Source organism: Castor canadensis, chromosome 4, assembly GCF_047511655.1.
Source record: "Castor canadensis chromosome 4, mCasCan1.hap1v2, whole genome shotgun sequence".
Lineage (NCBI taxonomy): Eukaryota > Metazoa > Chordata > Mammalia > Rodentia > Castoridae > Castor > Castor canadensis.
The window spans coordinates 147,795,203-147,817,708 of NC_133389.1; the positions used below are offsets into that span (position 1 = coordinate 147,795,203).

Here is a 22,506-nt window from a genome sequence, read left to right on the forward strand (position 1 = left end):
GGCCAGTGGAGGAAAAGGAGAACAAAGTAATCAGAGATAAGTATGATCAAACTACTATACATACATACATACATTTAAAATGTACAAAAAACCTTATGCTCTTTTAAGTATTTAATACCATAATAACTATCATCAAAAAAGATGGCTCTTTTTATTTTCTTTTTTAGGTGGAACTGGGGTTTGAACTCAGCACTTCATGCTCGCAAAACAGACAGATTCTCTACCACTTGAGCCACACTTCCAGTCCATTTTGCTCTGGTTATTTTGAAGATGGGAGTCTTTCGAACTATTTGCTTAGGCTGGCCTCGAACTATGATCCTTCCAATCTCAGCCTCCCAAGTAACTAAGATTACAGATATGAACCACTGGTGCCTGGCAAAAGATGGTTCTTTATACTAATTAGCATGTATAGAAGCATACCTATTCTCACAGTAATCTAATGTCAACAAAAGCAAATGAAAAATGACTAATAGGAACCCATTATAGTAAAGATGGCAAAAAAATTCTATCCACATATCATATCTGTATTTGCATATGTGATGTATGCTTCTGCAAAAAAAAAGATCTGGGAGGATACGCAAATTTTACACCGTTTAAGCATTGTAAAAGGGGGCTAAACTTTCCTTTTCTACTGTGAATGTATAGAAATCAGCTGAATTTTTAAATTTCAAGAATACAAGGACAAGATGGTTAAAAAACAAAACAAAACAAAACAAAAAAAAACAATGAATTCCTCTTATGTTAAAAATATAAAAATTAAGCCACCGAAAACACAGTCACGAGGAGAGAATAACAAACCTTGTGTACATATGGCCGTACTAAGTCATCAAGTTTGTATAATATTCTATCAATAACTTTTACAAGTAAATGACGCTCTTGATCCTCAAGTGTAGGAGACATCAGTAGAGGAAGAATCTGATTAAACAAAGGTCCAGCTCCAAATTCACGAGCTTTATCAGTAATCTGACGCAATGCAGCCTGGGAGAAAAAGTAGAGTAAAAGGGATGTGTTCTTCATTAGCAAACATTTTGCTAGCCTTTCTTTTTGGTGGGATAGTACTCAGGGCATCACATTTGCTAGGCATGCTCTACCACTTGAACCGTGCCCCCAGTCCAAAAATTTTCATCAGTGATGTTTTTTTTTTGGTGGTATTGAGTTTTGAACTCAGTACCTCAGGCTTGCATAGGAGGCAGTCTACCACTTGAACCATGCCTCCAGTATAATCAAGCATTTTGAAATAGCGAATTACTCAAGGATGATTTTCTATAACTTTGTACATTAATGTACACTTTTGCAAACATTTTATGCAGAGTAATGAGTTCATTTCTCTCAAAATTACTGTTAAATTTGAACACATGTAACAGAAAGTTAATGTTTTCAGTTAATTTCAGGTTAATTTACTAGAGTTATAGAACCACAGATGTATATATTAACATGCCTTAGTCTCCCTGAAGAACCTTCCATCTTCAAGCCACATATTGTGTCAATGCAATTCCTCACATAATCCCACTGATCACCTTAAAGCCTTAAGGGTATTTTAAAGGCCTCAAGAACAAAAGGGGAAATTTTTTTCTATACCCTATAAAATTCTTTAATTAAAAGAATTCAATCCTTCATATTCCTTTCTTTCCCTCATGCTAATACCTTTGATAGATGAAGAGGATAATTAAAATTTTCTGAACATGATTTAACAAACTGGTACTTACCTTTCTCATTGGAGGTGTTCCATTCTTAATTTTTAAAAGCAACTTCATTATTTTTCTCTCTTTTTGCTCTTCTGGACTAAGTGTTGATTCATCAACATCAACCTACAATAGAAATTTTATGTAGGTCAAGATATTATGATTTATAACTCCCAAACAAAAAGTAGAAATCCACTTCTGCTATTTATCACTTACCAATAGTTTATCAAAGTACTGAATGTCGTCAGGTTTTAAAAATGGAAGATTTCCAGATGGCTGGTCATTAACACTTTTCATAGTTCTATCTTCAGTTTGCATATGGAAACCAGTCATACCACCCAAAGGTGTTGGAGTCGCTGTCAGCTTTCGAGCTGGAGTCCGAATAGGAACATAGCCAGCAGGTGGCGGAAGTACCTAACAGAGTTATGAGATAGTTTAACATTTTCTTGACATTATACGTTGAAAAACAACACAACAGGAAACATTTGCACTTAAAATATTCTACCATTTATTAGCTAGGAATAATCTCACTGCTCTATCTTGATCAAAAGTTTAAAATATTTATGACGAATATTCGTATCTCTCATTTGGTACCTAAAACTTAAGTACAACTATCAAGTTTGGGGAAATGAGGAAATACATAAGGCAGGCTTATAAAAATTCATAAATGTATTAGTAAGCCAGTATGGCAAATTGGTAATTTGGAATTCATAAAACCTGAATAGTGATTTCCAAAAAAGCTCTATTAGAGCAAGTAACATTTATAATTATTCATTCAAATGGAAATAAGCTTGCAATGGTGTACATAATGTATAAAAGACTGTATGTTTTATAATAAAATGAAACATCAATTCATAAAAACCCCTGAATAAAAACAAATCTTCTAAGTCTAAAACCCTACAAAAAACAAGTCAAATGCATAAAAACTAAAACAAAAATATTAACCAAAGCCCTGTAAGACACACACCACATAATGAAACCTTTTGCAAAACCATTAAAATTTCTAAAAACATGGGCTATGAAACAAAAGGATTTGTCTTTTTAAAGCTGGTAGAAGACTTTTTTTTAAGTATAGCTTCCTAGATAGGTCAGTAAGCCTATTCAAGGTCTTCTCCAATGAGCCTAAACTATTGTGTTTAAAAATGCCAATCAGACTTAAGATTAAATTAATATATTGATGTCATCTGTATTTCAGTATCCTATTATTTCTTGCTGCGAGTTTACCTATCCACCTACATGGGCCACTGACTACCCAATTACAACAGAACAGAATTTACTGAGAGGCTTATGAAATCAATGTCAAGTCTACTGACATGACTACATTGAAGGTTTAAGGGCCTACTTATTTTTTTAATATTCTGTAATGAGGATTTTACTTATTGGTAGGACTCACTAAGGATTATCTTCCCTCCTATTTGATAGTAAGGAAATCAATGGCTACAACTGAGAAAAATAGACTTAAGCAGTCAATGTTGGGTTGTCTGTACCTACAGCCTATGTGACAGCCACAAGGAGTTCTGGGGGTTTTGGGAGGTGGGAGATTTGTTTGTTGTCTTTTTCTTAAAAGTTATGTTTGGTATTCATTTATTTATGCTGGGGACTGAATTCAGAGCCTCATGCATACTAGGCAAACATACTACAAATGATCTACATCCCAGTCCAAAACAAGTTTTAAGACAAGTATTCATGCATACTTGAATTGAAAAGAAATACTTTCAATACAACCTAATAGGGACATACATATGCAAACTGTTTTAAAAAAAAAAAAAGGCAAGCCAATAACAGAAAGGCCATCAGATGAATTAGATTACAGTCTTAGTTATGACACTAGCTATACAGACCATCTTAAGACAAACAAATATTCCTACATGTCAAGTACTTAGAAATTTTTATACCTCAAAATAAACTTGCAGTTGGATATGGCTGTAGCACTCAAGAGGCTGAGGCAGTATAATTTAGAGTTCAAGGTCAGCCTGGGCTATACAGCATTATCCTGCCTCTAAATAAATAACTTCAGGTTACTAAGATAAAGAGAACATTCTTCGTGCTCACTGGCCAACTGTGAACTTACATACATAGAATTTCGTTGAGGTACGAAGTAAACCCCCATGATCTAATGTAAGCTTAATCCTAGGGCTGCTGATAAAACCTATGTCACACCACTATTGCAGGGGCTGTCAGTGTAGTAGGGGTCCAAAAACTCCTTAAAAGTCCTTTTCAAAAAATAATTAGGATTCATACTATTCATTTTTTTTTCAGCTCTAATTTTTGGAACACAAATGTACTTGAAAATAGCAAAAATAGAATAAACTTAGTAAATTAGGCAAGGACAAAGCAAACTTAATTTTTTCAATAAACACAAGAAAATTCACATCCTAAATATCCCCACATTCATATTTACTGTTACTACCTTATATCCTTCTGGGAACATAGCATCCAATTCTTCATCAGACAGTGGGCGATTGCGTTCATCAATCTCTCTCTCCCACCGCCAAGCCTGAAGCTGTTCTGGAGTCATACTCATTATGTGACCTACCAAAAACAGCAAATGTTTATAATAATGTACAGTGCACTGTCATTATATAAGCACTTGGGATATAAGACAGTTAAAATCAACCTTAGTATTTAATTGCTTTTATATTATAAATGTAAAAACTAATGTTGCAAAGACTTATTATTATTCTTGCTAAAAGCTGGCATTAATAGCACACAGAAAACCATACACACACACAAAACATTTAAATATCTCCACGAGAAAACAAAAACAACAATTATTTCCAATGAAAGAGTTTCTACCTGGAGTAGGGGTAGCCATGTTCATGGCTGGTGTGCCAATGGGTGTTTTTCCAGGGGTCAGAACAGGAGTGCTTCCACCCATCTGACTAGCTGGTGTTTCATCCCAACGTGACTTTCTTTTACTGGCTCCAGGAGTCGGTGTTTCACCAATTGAATCTCCACCTCGATCTGTTCGGGGAGTCTCAGCCCATCCACTTCCATGCCCAGGAGTATCTTCAAAGAGGGAAAGCCAGCAAGGCCACAATATTAACCACTGTTAAAACAACATCACCTGTTCTCCAACAGCTAACATACGCAATGTGATCAAGTTCAAAAGCAGGATATTCCTAAATTAAAACACATCTCAAGTTTTCTTCTCCCCTCCTTTTTTTTCTTTTTCACTGATTATAAAAAGATACATAGTAACCACTGACAAACAGGAAAACATAAGTATTACTGTGCAGAGCTACCCATTGATTTATCTTGAGCCATTTTCTTCACTTCTCCATGCAGTCTAGGGTATTCTGCACAGACAATTCTACACTGCTTCCTTTATCCATCACACATTAAGCATTCCTCCATACAATCAACAATTCTTTGCAAACACTTAATATAGCAAATATGCTATATATATATTTGGTAACAACAAAAATGATGACAAAAAATCTTTTGCAATGAGAAGTAGCAAGAGATACTTAAAATGAAACTTGAAACTACTTAACATTTCAATCACAATGAATGGATCTAACTCTCACAACGAAAGAAAAGTGATTTAACACTCCATTTGAACATTCAGGATAGCTTTTGATTGTCTATACAAAGAGCAAGCAGTTTAGGCAAATTCAGAATGTGAAACAGCTTTCCAGGGCCAGGAGGAGGAGGAAATGGGGACTCATTGTTCAATGGGTACAGTTTCTGTTTGGGATAATGAAAAAGTTCTAGAAAAAAAAGGTACCAGGTGTGGTAGCACTCAGGAGGGAGAGGCAGGAGGATCATGATTTCAAAGCTAGCTTGGGCTGCACAGCAATACCCGATCTCTAAAACAGTAAACAAAAAAAAAAAAATGTGGGGGGTGGGAAGCAGTTTGAGCACAGTGGCTCATGCCTTTAATCCTAACTACCCAGGAGGCAGAGATCAGGAAGATAGTAGTTAGAGGTCAGCCCAGGCAAAAAGTTATCCAGACCCCCATCTCAATTATTAAGCTGGGCATGATGGTACACACCCATGTTCCCAGGTACTGGTAGGAGGAATGAGGTCTGAGGCCAGCCACAGACAAAAATGCGAGAACCTACCTAAAAAATAATGAAAAGCAAAAAGGGCTGGGGGTGTGGCTCAAGTTAGGCCCGAGCTGAAATTCCCAATAATGGGGAAAAAGAAAAAAAAGGTTATCATCAACAAATTCTGCTTTCTCCTAAGATTCTTCTTAGAATAAACCTTAAACCTCTTCAAGAAAGGAAATAAATTAGGCATATAGTCTGCTCAGCTCTTCATCTGTTTCCACAGATTATTAACACATCCAGCAAGTTCTATAAAAAAAAGATCTCAGTCTGAGTCAACATTTCACCCAGATACACATTCCAAGTCCTCTAGAAGTACCTCTCTCGGTTTTGGGGGTCTCGTCCCATCTATTTTTACGAGCACTGGAAGTTGCACCTCCGTGGCCTGGTGTCGCATGGCCTGGTGTATCGCCTCGTCCAGGAGTAGCAGCTCCCGCAGGTGTATGACTAGGTGTAGGATCCCATATTTTTGAGCCTGGGGTTGCACCAGGAGTCTCACTTCCTTTTGCACGACCTGGTGTCTCATCCCATCTTAAGGAAGGGGTATGCCCAGGAGTCTTGGGGGGGAAAAAAAAATATTTCACACACCTACAGAGAAATAACTAGAAGTTTTCTGTGAAACAAAAATTTTTAAGCAACTATTTTTGCCCTATTTTCTATAATTAATTGAAAGTTAAAAATAATTATCCTGCTTATTTCTGGCAAATGCTTATTATAATCAACAAAAATTAAAGTTTTATTTTGGAACAGTGAAAAAAGTCCTAGATTAAAAAAACATAATATTCTAGGTATGTATCTTAGATACGCCACTATCTCTGTGACTTTGGGGAAATCACTGAGTCTTCTATCTAGTTCTGCAATGGGAAACTGTTAGCTCTAATTACATCAGTACTTCCCAAGCTGGGGGTCAGAGACATCTTTGTGGGAAAAGGAATCCATAAAGGAAAAAAAACCTGTTTTTGGGGTTTGGTGTTTTTTTTTTTTTTTTTGTGGTACTGGGGTTTGAACTCAGGGTCTTCACCTTGAGCCACTCCTCCAGACCTATTTTTGTGATGTTATTTTTCAAGATAGGGTCTCTTGAACTACTTGCCCAGGCTGGCTTCAAACCTCGATCCTCCTGATCTCTGCCTCCAGAGTAGCTGGGATTACAGGCATGAGCCATCAGCACCCAGCTACTTTATAGTTTTGTTTAATTGTGTGTCAGCGTGGTTAATCAATGTTTTGGATAATTATCTTTTAACCACACACTGCCATGTGATTTCCTTCATTTTTCCACATTTTTATTAGTGAAAATTAATTATACAACGTGGGGAGTTTCACTGTGCTATTTCTATACCTGTCACATAATTCCAAAATACTTGACATGAATTTGTATTTATACCCACGTTTATATCAACTAAAATTACCTCCAGTAATGATGGCAAGATTAGTGAAAAAAAGATTAGAGGTAGATTTAAGTAATCTCCAAGATTTCATATTAGTTCAAACACTAGGTGATGCAAAATTTCTAGCAGTATAAACAGCATCATATCAAAGCTGTAGATGATTCAGTATAAGCAAAATAAAATTTGTACTTAAACACCATCCCATAAGTATTTAATAGGATTTCTAATATACTTATGTATTTGTTTTAAAATAAGATGTTCTTCTCTACTTGCAGTATCACTGGTTTATTCTCTTATAATAATTACACACAGGCATTTCTGTGTTGCTATCTGATAGGTCTTTTGTGTTAGGAACCCAAGACTCAGCTGTATAGCCAAGTAGCAATCTTCAAATCATTTTGTTGTGACAAAGCAATGACTTGCTTCTTAGGTTAATGAACACGGATTAATCTTCAGACACCATGACTGGGTCATGGCAGTCTCTAGGGAATGTAGATTAGCTCAGCTCCCTCAAATCTTAGGGCTACATGTGAGTTCAGTTACAAAGCCTTAAAGACATGAAGGTTTTGCCTCTGCTCATCTCCGTTCTGTATCACCTCATTTTTCTTTTCCCTGGGTTATTGTAAGTTAAGAATCAATAATCAGTATTTTATCTAATATTGCAATGAATATCATTTCCTCTTCTTAAATAAAAAAATAAAATCAGATGTTTTTGTACTACCTTTCCGTTTATAAATTTACTTAATACCGTAAAAAAATTAAAACTCAATAGCTTTCCTTTAAAAGACTCAAGCCCAGTGCCAGTGGCTCACCTGTAATCGTATCTGTAATCCTATAATCCTAGCTACTCAGGAGGCAGAGATCAGGAAGATTTCAGTTTGAAGTCAACCTGGGCAAATAGTTTGAGAGACTCTATCTTGAAAAAACCCATCACAAAAAAAGGGCTGGTGGAGTGTCTCAAGGTGCAGGCCCTTAGTTTAAACCTCAGTTCCACCAAAAAAAAAAAAAAAAAAGTATAGGTCAACTCCTAAGTGTTTGGCTTGAACCAAACAGACATGTGTTATGTTAGGCAAATACATAAGTCTGAAGAATAGAAAAGGGACAGATTTATAAATTTGGGATTTGTCTTATGATTTTTGTAGAGACATAAATGAGATCCTTTTAAGCCCAGCCATGGAAAATAGGTCGCAAGACTCATCTGCAAAGTAACCACAGCAAAATGGACTGGAAGTGTGTGGCTCAAGCAGTAGAGGACATGCTTTGCAAGAGGGAGGGAGGGAGGAAGGCAGGGAGGACAGAGATCTAAGGAGTGTGTGTGGATAAGAATTCAAAAGACTGAGCACTAGAGCACCCCAAAGTTCAAAGGAAGAAGAGGATCCAGCAAGTAAGACTGAGGAGGAGTAGCAACCAGTGAGGAGACTGTAAGTGTTTTCTTCTCATAGCCCAGAAGCTATGAGAGAAAAGAGTCTCAAGGAATGTCAAATGCTAGTGATATGTTAAGAAATATGATGACTGATTAGAGAAGACTTTTGGATTTACAAACAGGGAATATGAGTTGCCTTTACCAGATGTTTAGATGGAGTAGAACTAACAAAGGACTAGAACTAATAAGGCAGAGAAAGCAAGTATAGACAACTCATTCAAAGTATTTTGTGGGTAGTCCTTTCAGCAGCACAAATACTGAAACTGGAATGATACATCGAAGATTAGCATGGCTCCTGTGCAAGAAAGACACACAAATTCACAAAGCATTCCATATTACAAAAAAAAAAAATTGTGGTAAAAAGAGAAATGAGATGGTAGCTACAAGAGGATATGAAAGTTAAGAGATGGTTTTCTGCAGGACCATATTTATTTATGGGAAAATAGATTTCTGTCATTTAGACCATCCTCTTTATGGTAAGCTGTCGCAGAAACCCCCACATACTAGTACGCCCCATAGAAAAACTTTAAAACACTAATAAGAAAAAATAAAAAGCAATTACTTCTGCCTGATCCCAACTTGATAGCTTTTTAGGAGTGGCACCAGGAGTCTGATCGGCTGTTTGATCCCAGCGCCGTTTACGTTTTGAGGGAGGCTGGGATGCTGCTGCTCCATTGACGACTTTTAGTTCTCCAGCTTTAGCTTTTTCTGCTAGTTGTTGCCTAATTTCTCTCTGCAAAACATTTGAAAAAGCATAGTCCAGTTATCTTTAAAATGATTTCAAGTGTTGAGTGAGCAGCTTGTAACTAATATGCATGAAGGCCCTGGTTTGATCCCCAGCATCACAAAATAGGAAAAAACACCTTCAGTACATTCTTATATCATTAATCTAGTCATTTCTAGCTAATGTCCTATCTTGTATTTCACTCACTTTACTTTCCTTGTCACTGGTGATCCCGTTGTTCACTTTTCTGTATTTTTACAGAAAAAGTCTGTACAGACTGTAAGTGTTGCAGAATGTCTTTCTTCCAATACAAAACATAACACAGAATTTTAGCATAGAATATCCTACTTTACATATAATGAAAATCTTTTATCTTTAATCAGTGGTGAACCAAAATGCTTCTACTGAAAAGTAGTTTTAAAACTCAAGACAAAAAGATATTAAAAAGTGAAAAATGATAAAACCATGTTTCCTTTATATAAATTTTATGCATGATTTAGTCATAACACATGCACATTTACACTTTGATTTTAAAATGACGTTCTCCATTGAATTCATGTAACAAATCTACTATATAGTCATAATAAAGGTATGAAGGTCACTTAAACAAAATGGACGTGGGTTTGATGCCCACACACAGAGTAATCTCTGAAAGCCAAAAGGAATTATTCAGAATTCTCCATTCACAGCCAAACTGAATCTTATAGAAGAGTTAGGGATTATTCCTTAACATAATGAATCGTCCCTTAAACAATGCTTTCTGAAGCACACCATTAACTTTGTTCCAACAAATACATTCACTCCTAAGATAGGTATGGACAAACAAGGCTAGATGGTCTTATACTAGAAAAAGACATAGAAACATGAAGCTTAATTTGAGAGGTGATAGAATTTTGGGGTAGGGTTTTTTCTCAACTTAAATTTTTATTAATGATACTAAAATATCACTTCCATTGTAAACAGCAATAAATAAAAATCTCAACTTCTTTGTTCTTTCATTAAAGAATGAGGCAGGGAAGATGCTATTATAACTTCCAGTGGAGCTGTGGTAAACACTGCCCCGCAAATGAAGCCCCAGAGATTCCAGACAATGTGAGAGACTGGCTCCAGGTCGTCTACTGCTTTGCCACCATGGGAATGACTTCCAGAAGAACCTGATCCTCAATTAAGGACTTTTTGCTGCCAGAGTTTGGCTGGCCAAGAACTTGAGTGGCAATGACCTAATGGTACCTCAGCCAGGGGTATAGCCAACTAGATAAATGGAATTCCTATGTTATACCCTAACCTTCCAAGAACAGAGCCTATAATCTAACCACTACAAGATTATGCCCAGATGGCAGCTGAAGCTTCTCCTTTTTCCTTGCCTGGACTCCATTCTCTGGTCAGCTTCAGATAAAGTGTTAGCTCTGCTCTAAAGTTCTGTTATAGTTTCCAAGATTCTACAGAGGGTGATCTTTGCTCACACCCTAAGGAGTAATAATGATATTTTAACAAATATTTGAAATAAAGCCTACACACACACACACACACAAGAATGAGGCAGTTTGAAACAAGAAGCAGGTTTACACACCTCTTCTTTAGTCAAATGCTGTTCTCGCATTACATCCATGTATGTTCTAGCATTCATTTTAGGATCAGGGGTCTTCCCTCCTGCAGAAAAGAACAGCAACAGGACAAGAGTACAATAAATAAAGGATAATTAGGTTCAACTGATTTATCTGCCCTGCTCTAATATTATGTTATTCCATATTCATTTAATTTATTTTTTGGTGGAAAACTTTAATAATTATACATCTTACTTTTTATTGAGTTTGCTGATCAATTTAACCTGTTTGAACACAAACATATCTACAGCAGTTTAAAACAAGTATTTTAATGCATATAAAAACGAAATGACAGCACAGTTTAGAGTCTTCAGAAGTGATGGGTTCCTGGGTTGCTAATCCGGAATACGTACACTTTCGTGCCTTTGTCTCCATCAGCAGTTCTGACTTCAAGCAGCAGAATAGAAGCCTAGAAAATTATCTCTTTACCATTAGTAACACTTTGGAAAGATATTTATATTCAAAACATTACCTGTAGCAAGCTGTTAAAATCCTGACTACAAATAACTGACTAGATAAGATCTTCATACAGTGTTCTAAAAACAGTTGTAGCTTAAAATTTTTGATTTTTAAAAATAAACCTAATATTATTCTGATGTCACATTACTAAAAGGGCTTCATGCTTTTTAAATTTTTTTGACCCAGAAACATATTTTTATTTCTTAGAAAGTATAAATTACAACTGGAAACACATACTTCAAATATATTAACTTCTATCAGTTATTATGATGCACACAGAAGTAGTGTACAAAGAGATGTGTTAGTCTCTTGGTTAAGTTTCAGTACTTGCTTTTCAAATTTCAAAATATCTTAAAGAAGCCCAAACAGTATATAACAAGATTTACAAAGGCACACTATGCTTTAGAAATGTGATAATTAGCTATACAAATAGTATAGCATAATAGTTTAGGAAAATAATAACATTCTAAGACATTTCCTATGCTGACAATCATGCCCAATTGGTAGTGTCATTCTATCTGACACTAGCTCTGATAAGACTTCCTTTGGAATACTTTTTCACCATAATCTAGAGAGGATGTGTTGAACTGCACCCTTAAGAATGCAGACAGGACTGGCATATAGCAGTACTGCTGTAGGAAAGAAATTAAGGACAGTTAGTATGGGCCTGTGAATTCTGACATACATGTTTAAATCAATTACAATTATGCAAGTAAAGAAAAGAATATCCCTATCAATTCATGCAGGCTGAAAAGTCTAACTTGTAAACCTGCAGTAGAATCTCATTTTGACTGTGGAACTCACTCACCTGAGGAAAGCCTCCATCAGGCTCACTATGCCCCTTGTGCTGACTTGCACACTAAAATTAGCAAAACACACTCCAACTATTAAAAAATCAAAGTCTTTGTATACATACTTTTGTTTTTAAATTTAAGTATGCTTAGAGCAAAGTAGGTGCATTTACTAAGCTATATTTAGAACAATATGAAGGGAGCTCTAGAGTGAGAAAGTTTCTCAAAAGTAACAATCCTAAAACTAGAATTTGAAATGAACTTTCAGTAACTTGAAAGTATTTTGAACAGAAACATACATTTGTTCAAAGTATAGAAAGAGTACCCAAAACAAAAGTAAAAGAAAAACCTTTAACCCTTTGCGTTTCTATGGCATTGGCTCATTATTTTCTGTCCTTCTACCTGGAAAGAAAACTTGCATTATAAAGATGAAGATTATGGCATCTGTGACTTCAACCAAATCTACACAAATCTATATAATAAGGGGGATTTTTTTTTAAAAAAGAAAAGCAAATTCATAAGCATGCCAAAAAAAATCAAAGGGCTAAAGACAACTTAATACAAATAAATTTCTGAATACTTATAGAAAAGTGGGAAAGAATTACCATCTGCAAAAGGATCAAGACGCTCTGGGGAAATTATCATGGTCCGCCTGTGCTTTTTGTATTCATCTTCCCGGTCTGCAATCTTTGGGGGTCGGTGCTCAGCAAATGGATCATACTGAAAAGAGTACATAGCATTTAATATCCACCTTATTAAATAATCAAGCAGAATATCATAAATAAAACTCAGAGCATTAGAAAACACATATAAAGGTGTAATGCATGTCTACTAATGAAAAAATATTCTGTATCACTTTTTACAGATATTAACTTGAAAAACTAAGGCATATGGATGGGTATGGTGTTTCATACTTATAATCCCAGCACTGGGGAGGCTGAGACAGAAGAATCAGGAGTTTCAGGTCAGCCTGGCTTAAAAAGCCAGACCCTGTTTCAAAAACAAATAAAAAACCATGAGCAGGGTGGGGATATAACTTAGTAGAGCATCTGCCCAGGCATATGGAAATGAGACAATATATTAAGTCTACATTTCCACAAAATGATTATCTTTTACAAAATAAAACATGATTTCTAATTTTCCCAAATCAATCCTTTTCAAAACATTCTTAGAATTGATTCCTAAAATTCATGGGCTTCCAAAGAAACTCATTCACTTTTCTTAAACTCTGGTTTAAAAAAGATCACCTGTTCTGTTGACTGTGGTATGTCGTTGAGCAGTGCCACAGGGGCATGATATCCAGGCTTCTTCTGACCAAGCAAACTTGTAGATGATGAGTAGTCATCGTCATCCTACAACAAATCCCCAAAAAACCAACGAAGTGTCAGAACTTAAAAATTAACATGATAAAATTTGCTTTTCAAATTTGGCAACTATAAGCGGCTTAGATAGAACTCTCCAGTTACCTTATTTTTCTCAATTTTGTTTTTTTAACATGATTTAACACAGAGAAACAAAAAGTAACTGCTTTTTAATGTATTTGCTTCCGAGTAGTATGTTTAAGCTGACTAATGTCATATATACTATTTTCTAATGTGGAAAGTCCAACACTTAAAAAAAAAAAGTACAACACTGGATAACTATAAAGAAGATGTTAACACATCATACTCATTTAAAAATGAGATAACAGGGACTGAGGACTTTGCTCAAGAGGCAGAGCTCCTGCCTAGCAAGCACAATGCCTTCACTTCAAGCCATACTACCACCCTGCTCCCTCCAAAAAAAGGCAACTTCCCCTTTAGCTTCTGTAACAAATAGCCATCACTGTCTTTTACTATTAGGGTATGAAAACCAAATGCTTGCTGGGAGCCTGTAATCCTAGCTACTCAGGAGGCAGAGAAGATCAGGAGGATTAAGGTTTGAAGCCAGCCCCAGCGAAACCCTATCTCAAAAATACCCAACTCACAAGAAAGAAAGAGGGGAAAGGGGAGGGAAAAATATCCAATACATACACACACACAGACAAAGAGAACATGGCTGGCGGAGTGGCTCACATGGTATAAGCCTTGATTTCAAACTCCAGTACCACCAAAAAAAAAAAAAAGCTAGTCCTGATTAGCATTTAAAAATTTCACCTTTAGAAAGGACAGAGAAGAAAAGGAAAAAGAAGAGAAGGAAGGGGGGACGGAGGGAGGGGAAAAAAGGAGGGATGGAGGAAGGCAGGCTGGCAGGCAACTGTAAAGTAAAATGCAACTTGAATTTCATGCAAAAAAACAAAACAAGTTTGACAATCTGTATACATAAAATAAAGTTTGGTAGTGATTTACACACACAAAAAAAATGGTTATCTATTTACCAAATTTGGACGTTTGGTATGGTTAAAATGTAAGCTAGGCTGGGTGCCAGTGGCTCATGCCTGTAATCCTAGCTACTCAGAAGGCAGAGGTCAGACAAAGCCACCATTACAAAAGATTCTGCAAGGGATCCTGCACACAGAAAGTGACACCCAACTTAACCATGAAAAGGCAGGCAGCACCAAACCACAGGATAAGAAAAAGCAAAACAGTAGAGAGTAACATCAAGTTAGGTACACACAATCAAACCTTCAAACAACTAAGATAACTAAATGGCAGGAATCACCACATACCTATCAGTACTAACACTTAATGTTAATGGACTTAATTCACCCATCAAAAGACACCGTTTGACAAAATGGATTAAAAAAGAAGATCCAACAATTTGTTGCTTACAGGAGACTCATCTCACCGACAGAAATAAGCATATGCTTAGGATGAAAGGCTGGAAGAAGATTTACCAAGCCAATGGCCCCCGAAAACAAGCAGGAGTAGCAATACTTATCTCTGACAAAGTAGACTTCAAACCTACATTGATCAAACGAGATAAAGAAGGACATTCCATACTAATAAAAGGGGAAATAGACCAAAAGGAAATAATAATCATCAATCTGTACGCACCCAATGTCAACGCACCCAATTTCATCAAACATACCCTGAAAGACCTAAAAGCATATATAAACGCCAACACAGTGGTTGTGGGAGACTTTAACACTCCATTATCATCAATAGATAGGTCATCCAAACAAAAACTCAATAAAGAAATCCAAGATCTAAAATATGCAATAGATCGAGTGGACCTAGTAGATGTCTACAGAACATTTCATCCAACCTCTACACAATATACATTCTTCTCAGCAGCCCATGGAACCTTCTCCAAAATAGATCATATCCTAGGGCACAAAGCAAGCCTCAGCAAATATAAGAAAATAGAAATAATACCATGCATACTATCTGACCACAATGCAGTAAAAGTAGAACTCAACAACAAAAGTAAAGACAAAAAACATGCAAACAGCTGGAAACTAAATAATTCATTACTTAATGAAGAATGCATCATCGATGCAATAAAAGAGGAAATTAAAAAGTTCCTAGAAGTCAATGAAAATGAAAACACAACCTACCGGAACCTATGGGACACAGCTAAGGCAGTCTTGAGAGGAAAGTTTATAGCCATGAGTACATATATTAAAAAGATTGAAAGATCCCAAATCAATGACCTAATGATACATCTCAAACTCCTAGAAAAACAAGAACAAGCAAATCCCAAAACAAATAGAAGGAGAGAAATAATAAAAATAAGAGCTGAAATCAACGAAATAGAAACCAAAAAAACCATACAAAGAATTAATGAAACAAAAAGTTGGTTCTTTGAAAAAATAAACAAGATCGATAGACCCCTGGCAAACCTGACTAAAATGAGGAGAGAAAAAACCCAAATTAGTAGAATTAGGAATGCAAAAGGGGAGATAACAACAAACACCATGGAAGTCCAGGAAATCATCAGAGACTACTTTGAGAACCTATATTCAAATAAATTTGAAAATCTAAAAGAAATGGACAGATTTCTAGATACATATGATCATCCAAAACTGAACCAAGAGGAAATTAATCACCTGAATAGACCTATAACACAAAATGAAATTGAAGCAGCAATCAAGAGTCTCCCCAAAAAGAAAAGTCCAGGACCTGATAGATTCTCTGCTGAATTCTATCAGACCTTTAAAGAAGAACTGATATCAACCCTCCTTAAACTGTTCCATGAAATAGAAAGGGAAGGAAAACTGCCAAACACATTTTATGAAGCCAGTATTACACTTATCCCAAAACCAGGCAAAGACACCTCCAAAAAGGAGAACTATAGGCCAATCTCCTTAATGAACATTGATGCAAAAATCCTCAACAAAATAATGGCAAATCGAATTCAGCAACACATCAAAAAGATTATTCACCACGACCAGGTAGGCTTCATCCCAGGGATGCAGGGGTGGTTCAACATACGAAAATCAATAAACGTAATAAACCACATTAACAGAAGCAAAGACAAAAACCACTTGATCATCTCAATAGATGCAGAAAAAGCCTTTGATAAGATCCAACATCATTTCATGATAAAAGCTCTAAGAAAACTAGGAATAGAAGGAAAGTTCCTCAACATTATAAAAGCTATATATGACAAACCTACAGCCAGCATTATACTTAACGGAGAAAAACTAAAACCATTCCCTCTAAAATCAGGAACCAGACAAGGATGCCCACTATCTCCACTCCTATTCAACATAGTACTGGAATTCCTAGCCAGAGCAATTAGGCAAGAAGAAGGAATAAAAGGAATACAAATAGGTAAAGAAACTGTCAAAATATCCCTATTTGCAGACGACATGATCCTATACCTTAAAGACCCAAAAAACTCTACTCAGAAGCTTCTAGACATCATCAATAGCTATAGCAAGGTAGCAGGATATAAAATCAACATAGAAAAGTCATTAGCATTTCTATACACTAACAATGAGCAAACGGAAAAAGAATGTATGAAAACAATTCCATTTACAATAGCCTCAAAAAAAATCAAATACCTAGGTGTAAACCTATCAAAAGATGTGAAAGACCTCTACAAGGAAAACTATACACTTCTGAAGAAAGAGATTGAGGAAGACTATAGAAAGTGGAGAGATCTCCCATGCTCATGGATTGGTAGAATCAACATAGTAAAAATGTCGATACTCCCAAAAGTAATCTACATGTTTAATGCAATTCCCATCAAAATTCCAATGACATTCATTAAAGACATTGAAAAATCTACTGTGAAATTTATATGGAAACACAAGAGGCCACGAATAGCCAAGGCAATACTCAGTCAAAAGAACAATGCAGGAGGTATCACAATACCTGACTTCAAACTATATTACAAAGCAATAACAATAAAAACAGCATGGTACTGGCACAAAAACAGACATGAAGACCAGTGGAACAGAATAGAGGATCCAGATATGAAGCCACACAACTATGAGCAACTTATCTTTGACAAAGGAGCTAAAAATATATGATGGAGAAATAGCAGCCTCTTCAACAAAAACTGCTGGGAAAACTGGTTAGCAGTCTGCAAAAAACTGAAACTAGATCCATGTATATCACCCTATACCAAGATTAACTCAAAATGGATCAAGGATCTTAATATCAGACCCCAAACTCTTACGTTGATACAAGAAAGAGTAGGGAATACTCTGGAGTTAATAGGTATAGGTAAGAACTTTCTCAATGAAACCCCAGCAGCACAGCAACTAAGAGATAGCATAGATAAATGGGACCTCATAAAACTAAAAAGCTTCTGTTCATCAAAAGAAATGGTCTCTAAACTGAAGAGAACACCCACAGAGTGGGAGAAAATATTTGCCAATTATACATCAGACAAAGGACTGATAACCAGAATATACAGGGAACTTAAAAAACTAAATTCTCCCAAAACTAATGAACCAATAAAGAAATGGGCATGTGAACTAAACAGAACTTTCTCAAAAGAAGAAATTCAAATGGCCAGAAAACACATGAAAAAATGCTCACCATCTCTAGCAATAAAGGAAATGCAAATTAAAACCACACTAAGATTCCACCTCACCCCTGTTAGAATAGCCATCATCAGCAACACCACCAACAGGTGTTGGCGAGGATGCGGGGGAAAAAGGAACCCTCTTACACTGTTGGTGGGAATGTAGACTAGTACAACCACTCTGGAAAAAAATTTGGAGGCTACTTAAAAAGCTGGACATCGATCTACCATTTGATCCAGCAATACCACTCTTGGGGATATACCCAAAAGACTGTTACTCCAGAGGCACCTGCACATCCATGTTTATTGCGGCACTATTCACAATAGCCAAGTTATGGAAACAGCCAAGATGCCCCACCACTGACAAATGGATTAAGAAAATGTGGTATCTATACACAATGGAATTTTATGCAGCCATGAAGAACGAAATTTTATCATTCGCTGGTAAATGGATGGAATTGGAGAGCATCATTCTGAGTGAGGTTAGCCTGGCTCAAAAGACCAAAAATCGTATGTTCTCCCTCATATGTGGACATTAGATCAAGGGCAAACACAACAAGGGGATTGGACTATGAGCACATGATAAAAGCGAGAGCACACAAGGGAGGGGTGAGGATAGGTAAGACACCTAAAAAACTAGCTAGCATTTGTTGCCCTTAATGCAGAGAAACTAAAGCAGATACCTTAAAGCAACTGAGGCCAATAGGAAAAGGGGACCAGGAACTAGAGAAAAGGTTAGATCAAAAAGAATTAACCTAGAAGGTAACACCCACGCACAGGAAATCAATGTGAGTCAATGCCCTGTATAGCTATCCTTATCTCAACCAGCAAAACCCCTTGTTCCTTCCTATTATTGCTTATACTCTCTCTACAACAAAATTAGAGATAAGGGCAAAATAGTTTCTGCTGGGTATTGAGGGGGGGGAGCGGGAGGGGGTGGAGTGGGTGGTAAGGGAGGGGGTGGGGGCAGGGGGGAGAAATGAACCAAGCCTTGTATGCACATATGAATAATAAAAGAAAAATGAAAAAAATAAAAAAATAAAAAAAAATAAAAAAAAAAAAAAGAAGGCAGAGGTCAGGGGATTATGGATCCAGCCTTGGGCAAATAGTTCTCAAGACTCTATCTCAATAATACCCAACACAAAAAAGGGCTGGGAGAGCCAAGCGCTGGTAGGATCACGCCTGTACCTTAGCTACTCAGGTAGGCAGAATCAGGAGGATCATGGTTTGAAGCCAGCCTAGGCAAATAGTTTCGTGACATCCTTCTTGAACAAAACCATCACAAAAAAAGACTGGTGGAGTGGCTCAAGGTGTAGGCCCTGACTTCATGCTCCAGTACCATTTAAAAGAAAAACAAACGGAAAGGGCGGGGGGTTAGGGGGCCTGGCAGAGTGTCTCAAGTGGTAAAGCAAGCATGAAGCCCTGAGTTCATATCCTAGTGCCGCCAAAAAAAAAAAAAAAAAAGGTAATCTATGTGGAATATATGAAAAACACTGAGGATATGTTTCAAAATGAGAGGCAATCTCTCTGAAACAGATACAAGAAACTCGTGAATATCAAGTAAGAAAAATTCCAAGCCAGGTACCAGTGGCTTACTCCTATAATCCTAGCTACTCAGGAGGCAGAGATCAGGAGGACCGTGGTTCAGAGCCAGTCTGGGAAAATAGTTCGTGAGATCCTATCTGGCAAAAACTATTCACAAAAAAGGGCTGGTTGTGCAGGCCCTGAGTTCAAACCCCAGTATTGCAAAAGGCAAAATTTAAGTCAGGCCAGGCATGTCTGTAATATCCTGGCTACTCAAGAGCTGGAGGAAGGAAGATCATGAATTCCAGGCCAGCCCAGAAAAAAAAGGTAATACTCTGTCTCAAAAACAAAATGGCTCAAGTAGTAGGGCACTTGCCTATTACGCACTTAAGGCCCTCGGTTCAATTCCCAAAAATCACAGGGAAAAAAACAATTCCATTCACATTACGATACCAAGGACAAAAAAAAAGTTCATCATGTACAAGTCAGAAATCAAATCACAAGCCAGGTGCCAATGGCTCATGCCTATAATCCTAAACTATTTGGGAGGCTGATACTGGAAGGATCACGATTTGAGGCCAGCTGGGGCAAACAGTTTGTGAGACCCAATCTCCAAAATAACCAGAGCAAAATGGACAGGTGTGGCTCAAGCACACTGGTAGAGCCCCTGTTTTACAAACAAGGTGTCCTGTTCAAATAAAAATCCCAACAAAAGAAGAAAACCAATCACAAGAGCCAAGAATGGTGGTGCATGCCTGAACTCAAGAAGGTGACAAGAAGATTGTGAGCTCCTCACCAGCCTGGGATCAGTGACACCCTGTCTCAAAATTCTAAAAAACAGTAAGAAGAGAAAAATACATTCAATAATTTTATCCTCTAAGAAACTGTAAAACCAAAAGTTTCTCCAGATTGAATCTGGCAATTAAAATTAACTTCCTTTATACTTCTGTCTCTCAAAAAAAAAGGCATGCCTCTTACAATTTGTAAAATTTGTAACTTACATCTTCAAGTTCAGTTGCAGCAATTGATGTTACATATCCAGCAAATCTGCTATCGCTCCCACCATAAATTTCCTGGTCATAATAACCTGTGGAATCAAGGCCCACTCCTTGAGCTTCATCAAGAGCTGCCTTCTTGCCTTGAATTTCTCGAATCTGTGCTTCAATATCTGTAAGAAAGGTAACACAAACTCTTAAGTTCACTGTCCAAAGAGTGCAACACAACGAACTTCCTTATTAGATATTATCGAAATATTCTATTCAGAAAATATGAAATAACTGCACCATATAGAGGGTTAACAAAACTATATCAAGCCTGTCGTGGTGACGCACACCCGTAATCAACGAGATGAAGGGGATGAAGCAGGAGGATCACAAGTTCAAGGCCAGCGTGGGCTACACTAAAAAACAAAACAAAACAAAACACTGTATCAAGCTTAATAATTTATACCTGAAAGTTTAATACTTTTATTTCATTTCCTAATCTTGACAAAAGTAACGCAAAGGGCTATTTACTACCTCAACTTCAAATTATACTCTTTAGAAAAATCAGTGAAGTTTATTTTATAAATAACTGTTAAATTCTAAACCTTTCTCCAACTGAAAATGTCAGTATTAATAAATACTGACATTAATCAGGAACTCAGAACTATACTCATGACTACTTAATTACTGGGCTAAGGATGTACTCAATGGTATAGAACTTGTCTACCACGTATGAGGCCCTTGGTTTGATACCCAGCCTCAGGTATTTTGTCATAGAAACACAAAACAAAAACAAGCAAAAATAAAAACATGACCAGAGGGCTGGAGGTATGGTTCAAGTTGAAAAATGTGAAGTTCAAAACCCAGTACCACCTAGGCACGCTCATACCTGTACTCCTAGCTACTCAAGCAGCAGAAATCAGATTGGGCAAATAGTTTGTGAGACAGTACCTTGAAAAAACCCATCACACAAAAAAAGGGCTGGTGGAGCCCTAAATTCAAGGGGGGGAATAAAAGCCAAACAAACAAAAACACTAAGATGTAAAAACAATGACTAGTGGGGTGTTCAAGTGGTAGAGCGCCTGCGCATGCCAAGCAAGCATGAGGCCCTAAATGCAAATTCAAGTACCACCAAAAAGAAAAAAAAAAAAAAGGTGCAAAAACAGTTCTCAGCTTCCATCTGGGCATTGGGATGGTGGTATGTGCCTATAGACTGGACTACCCAGTTACTCCAGAGGCAGAAGCAGGAGGATCACTTAAGCCCAGGAGTTTGTGGCAACACATCAAGACGCAGTTTAAGACAAAACAAAAAACAGTACTGTGGGAGTGGTTCTCAAACTTGAATCTGCAACAAACCACCTATGGATTTTGTTAAAATTTGGAAGAGGCCTGGGTCAGGCCCAAGTTTCTGCATTTCTATCAAGTTCCTCCCCACTCAGGTGATGTCCTGGTCATCTGCGATCACACTCTGAACAAAAACAAAGTAAAATAAAAATAAAGGACAGAATCTAAATTCTTTAGCATGGAATTCAGAATTCCTAGGTTTTTAGACATGGTTTGCCCCCGCAAGGGTTCTGTGCTGGAGGCTTGGTCTCCAGTGTGGCAGTGTTGAGGCAGCAGAACTTTTAAGGGGTGGGGTTTATTGGAAGGTATTTAAGAACATCACTGCCCTCAGAAAGTATTAATGCTGGGCTATCTAACAAACTAAAGTCAATTTCCAGAGTGGGATGTTATAATTTCCCTGAAACACTTGCTTCCTATCTTACCATGTGATGTCTTCCTCTCACACCCACACCAGGTACCAGGCTATAATGTAGTCAGAAGGCCCTCACCACAGGCAAAACAGGTGGGGGGGTACCTTATCTAGGGACTTTCACCTTCCAAAACAGTAAGCTAAATAAAGCTGCTTTTCTGTATTAAGTACCCAATGTCAGGAAGTTTGTTATAATAATACAAAATAGGCTAAGAAAAGAGCCCT

General features: G+C 37.0%; 1 protein-coding gene and 1 non-coding gene across 6 annotated transcripts in view; one reads left to right on the forward strand and one right to left on the reverse strand.

Moving 5' to 3' along the window:
• The window catches only part of Sf3b1 (splicing factor 3b subunit 1), a 45,392-nt gene that overhangs the window by 12,000 nt on the left and 10,886 nt on the right, over positions 1-22,506 (reverse strand). For 2 of the 5 annotated variants that reach the window (XR_012447317.1, XM_020156888.2), the window contains exons 2-12: positions 20,547-20,713; positions 13,368-13,472; positions 12,726-12,840; positions 10,837-10,916; positions 9,105-9,275; positions 6,054-6,291; positions 4,479-4,691; positions 4,093-4,214; positions 1,899-2,096; positions 1,707-1,808; positions 799-978 (exon numbers count right to left, since the gene is read on the reverse strand). Coding sequence is in view for 3 of the 5 variants with exons in the window: in XM_020156888.2 (XP_020012477.1) it covers positions 799-978; positions 1,707-1,808; positions 1,899-2,096; positions 4,093-4,214; positions 4,479-4,691; positions 6,054-6,291; positions 9,105-9,275; positions 10,837-10,916; positions 12,726-12,840; positions 13,368-13,472; positions 20,547-20,713 (1,691 nt within the window). In the remaining 2 variants the exon portion in view is untranslated. Of the gene's footprint in view, positions 1-798; positions 979-1,706; positions 1,809-1,898; positions 2,097-4,092; positions 4,215-4,478; positions 4,692-6,053; positions 6,292-9,104; positions 9,276-10,836; positions 10,917-11,119; positions 12,670-12,725; positions 12,841-13,367; positions 13,473-20,546; positions 20,714-22,506 lie in introns of those variants that run through there. The other 3 variants (XM_020156889.2, XR_012447318.1, XM_074071330.1) reach the window with 3 other exon arrangements.
• On the forward strand, positions 8,779-8,882 carry LOC141422854 (U6 spliceosomal RNA). The gene has a single exon (XR_012447568.1). It is a non-coding gene; the product is annotated as a U6 spliceosomal RNA (small nuclear RNA).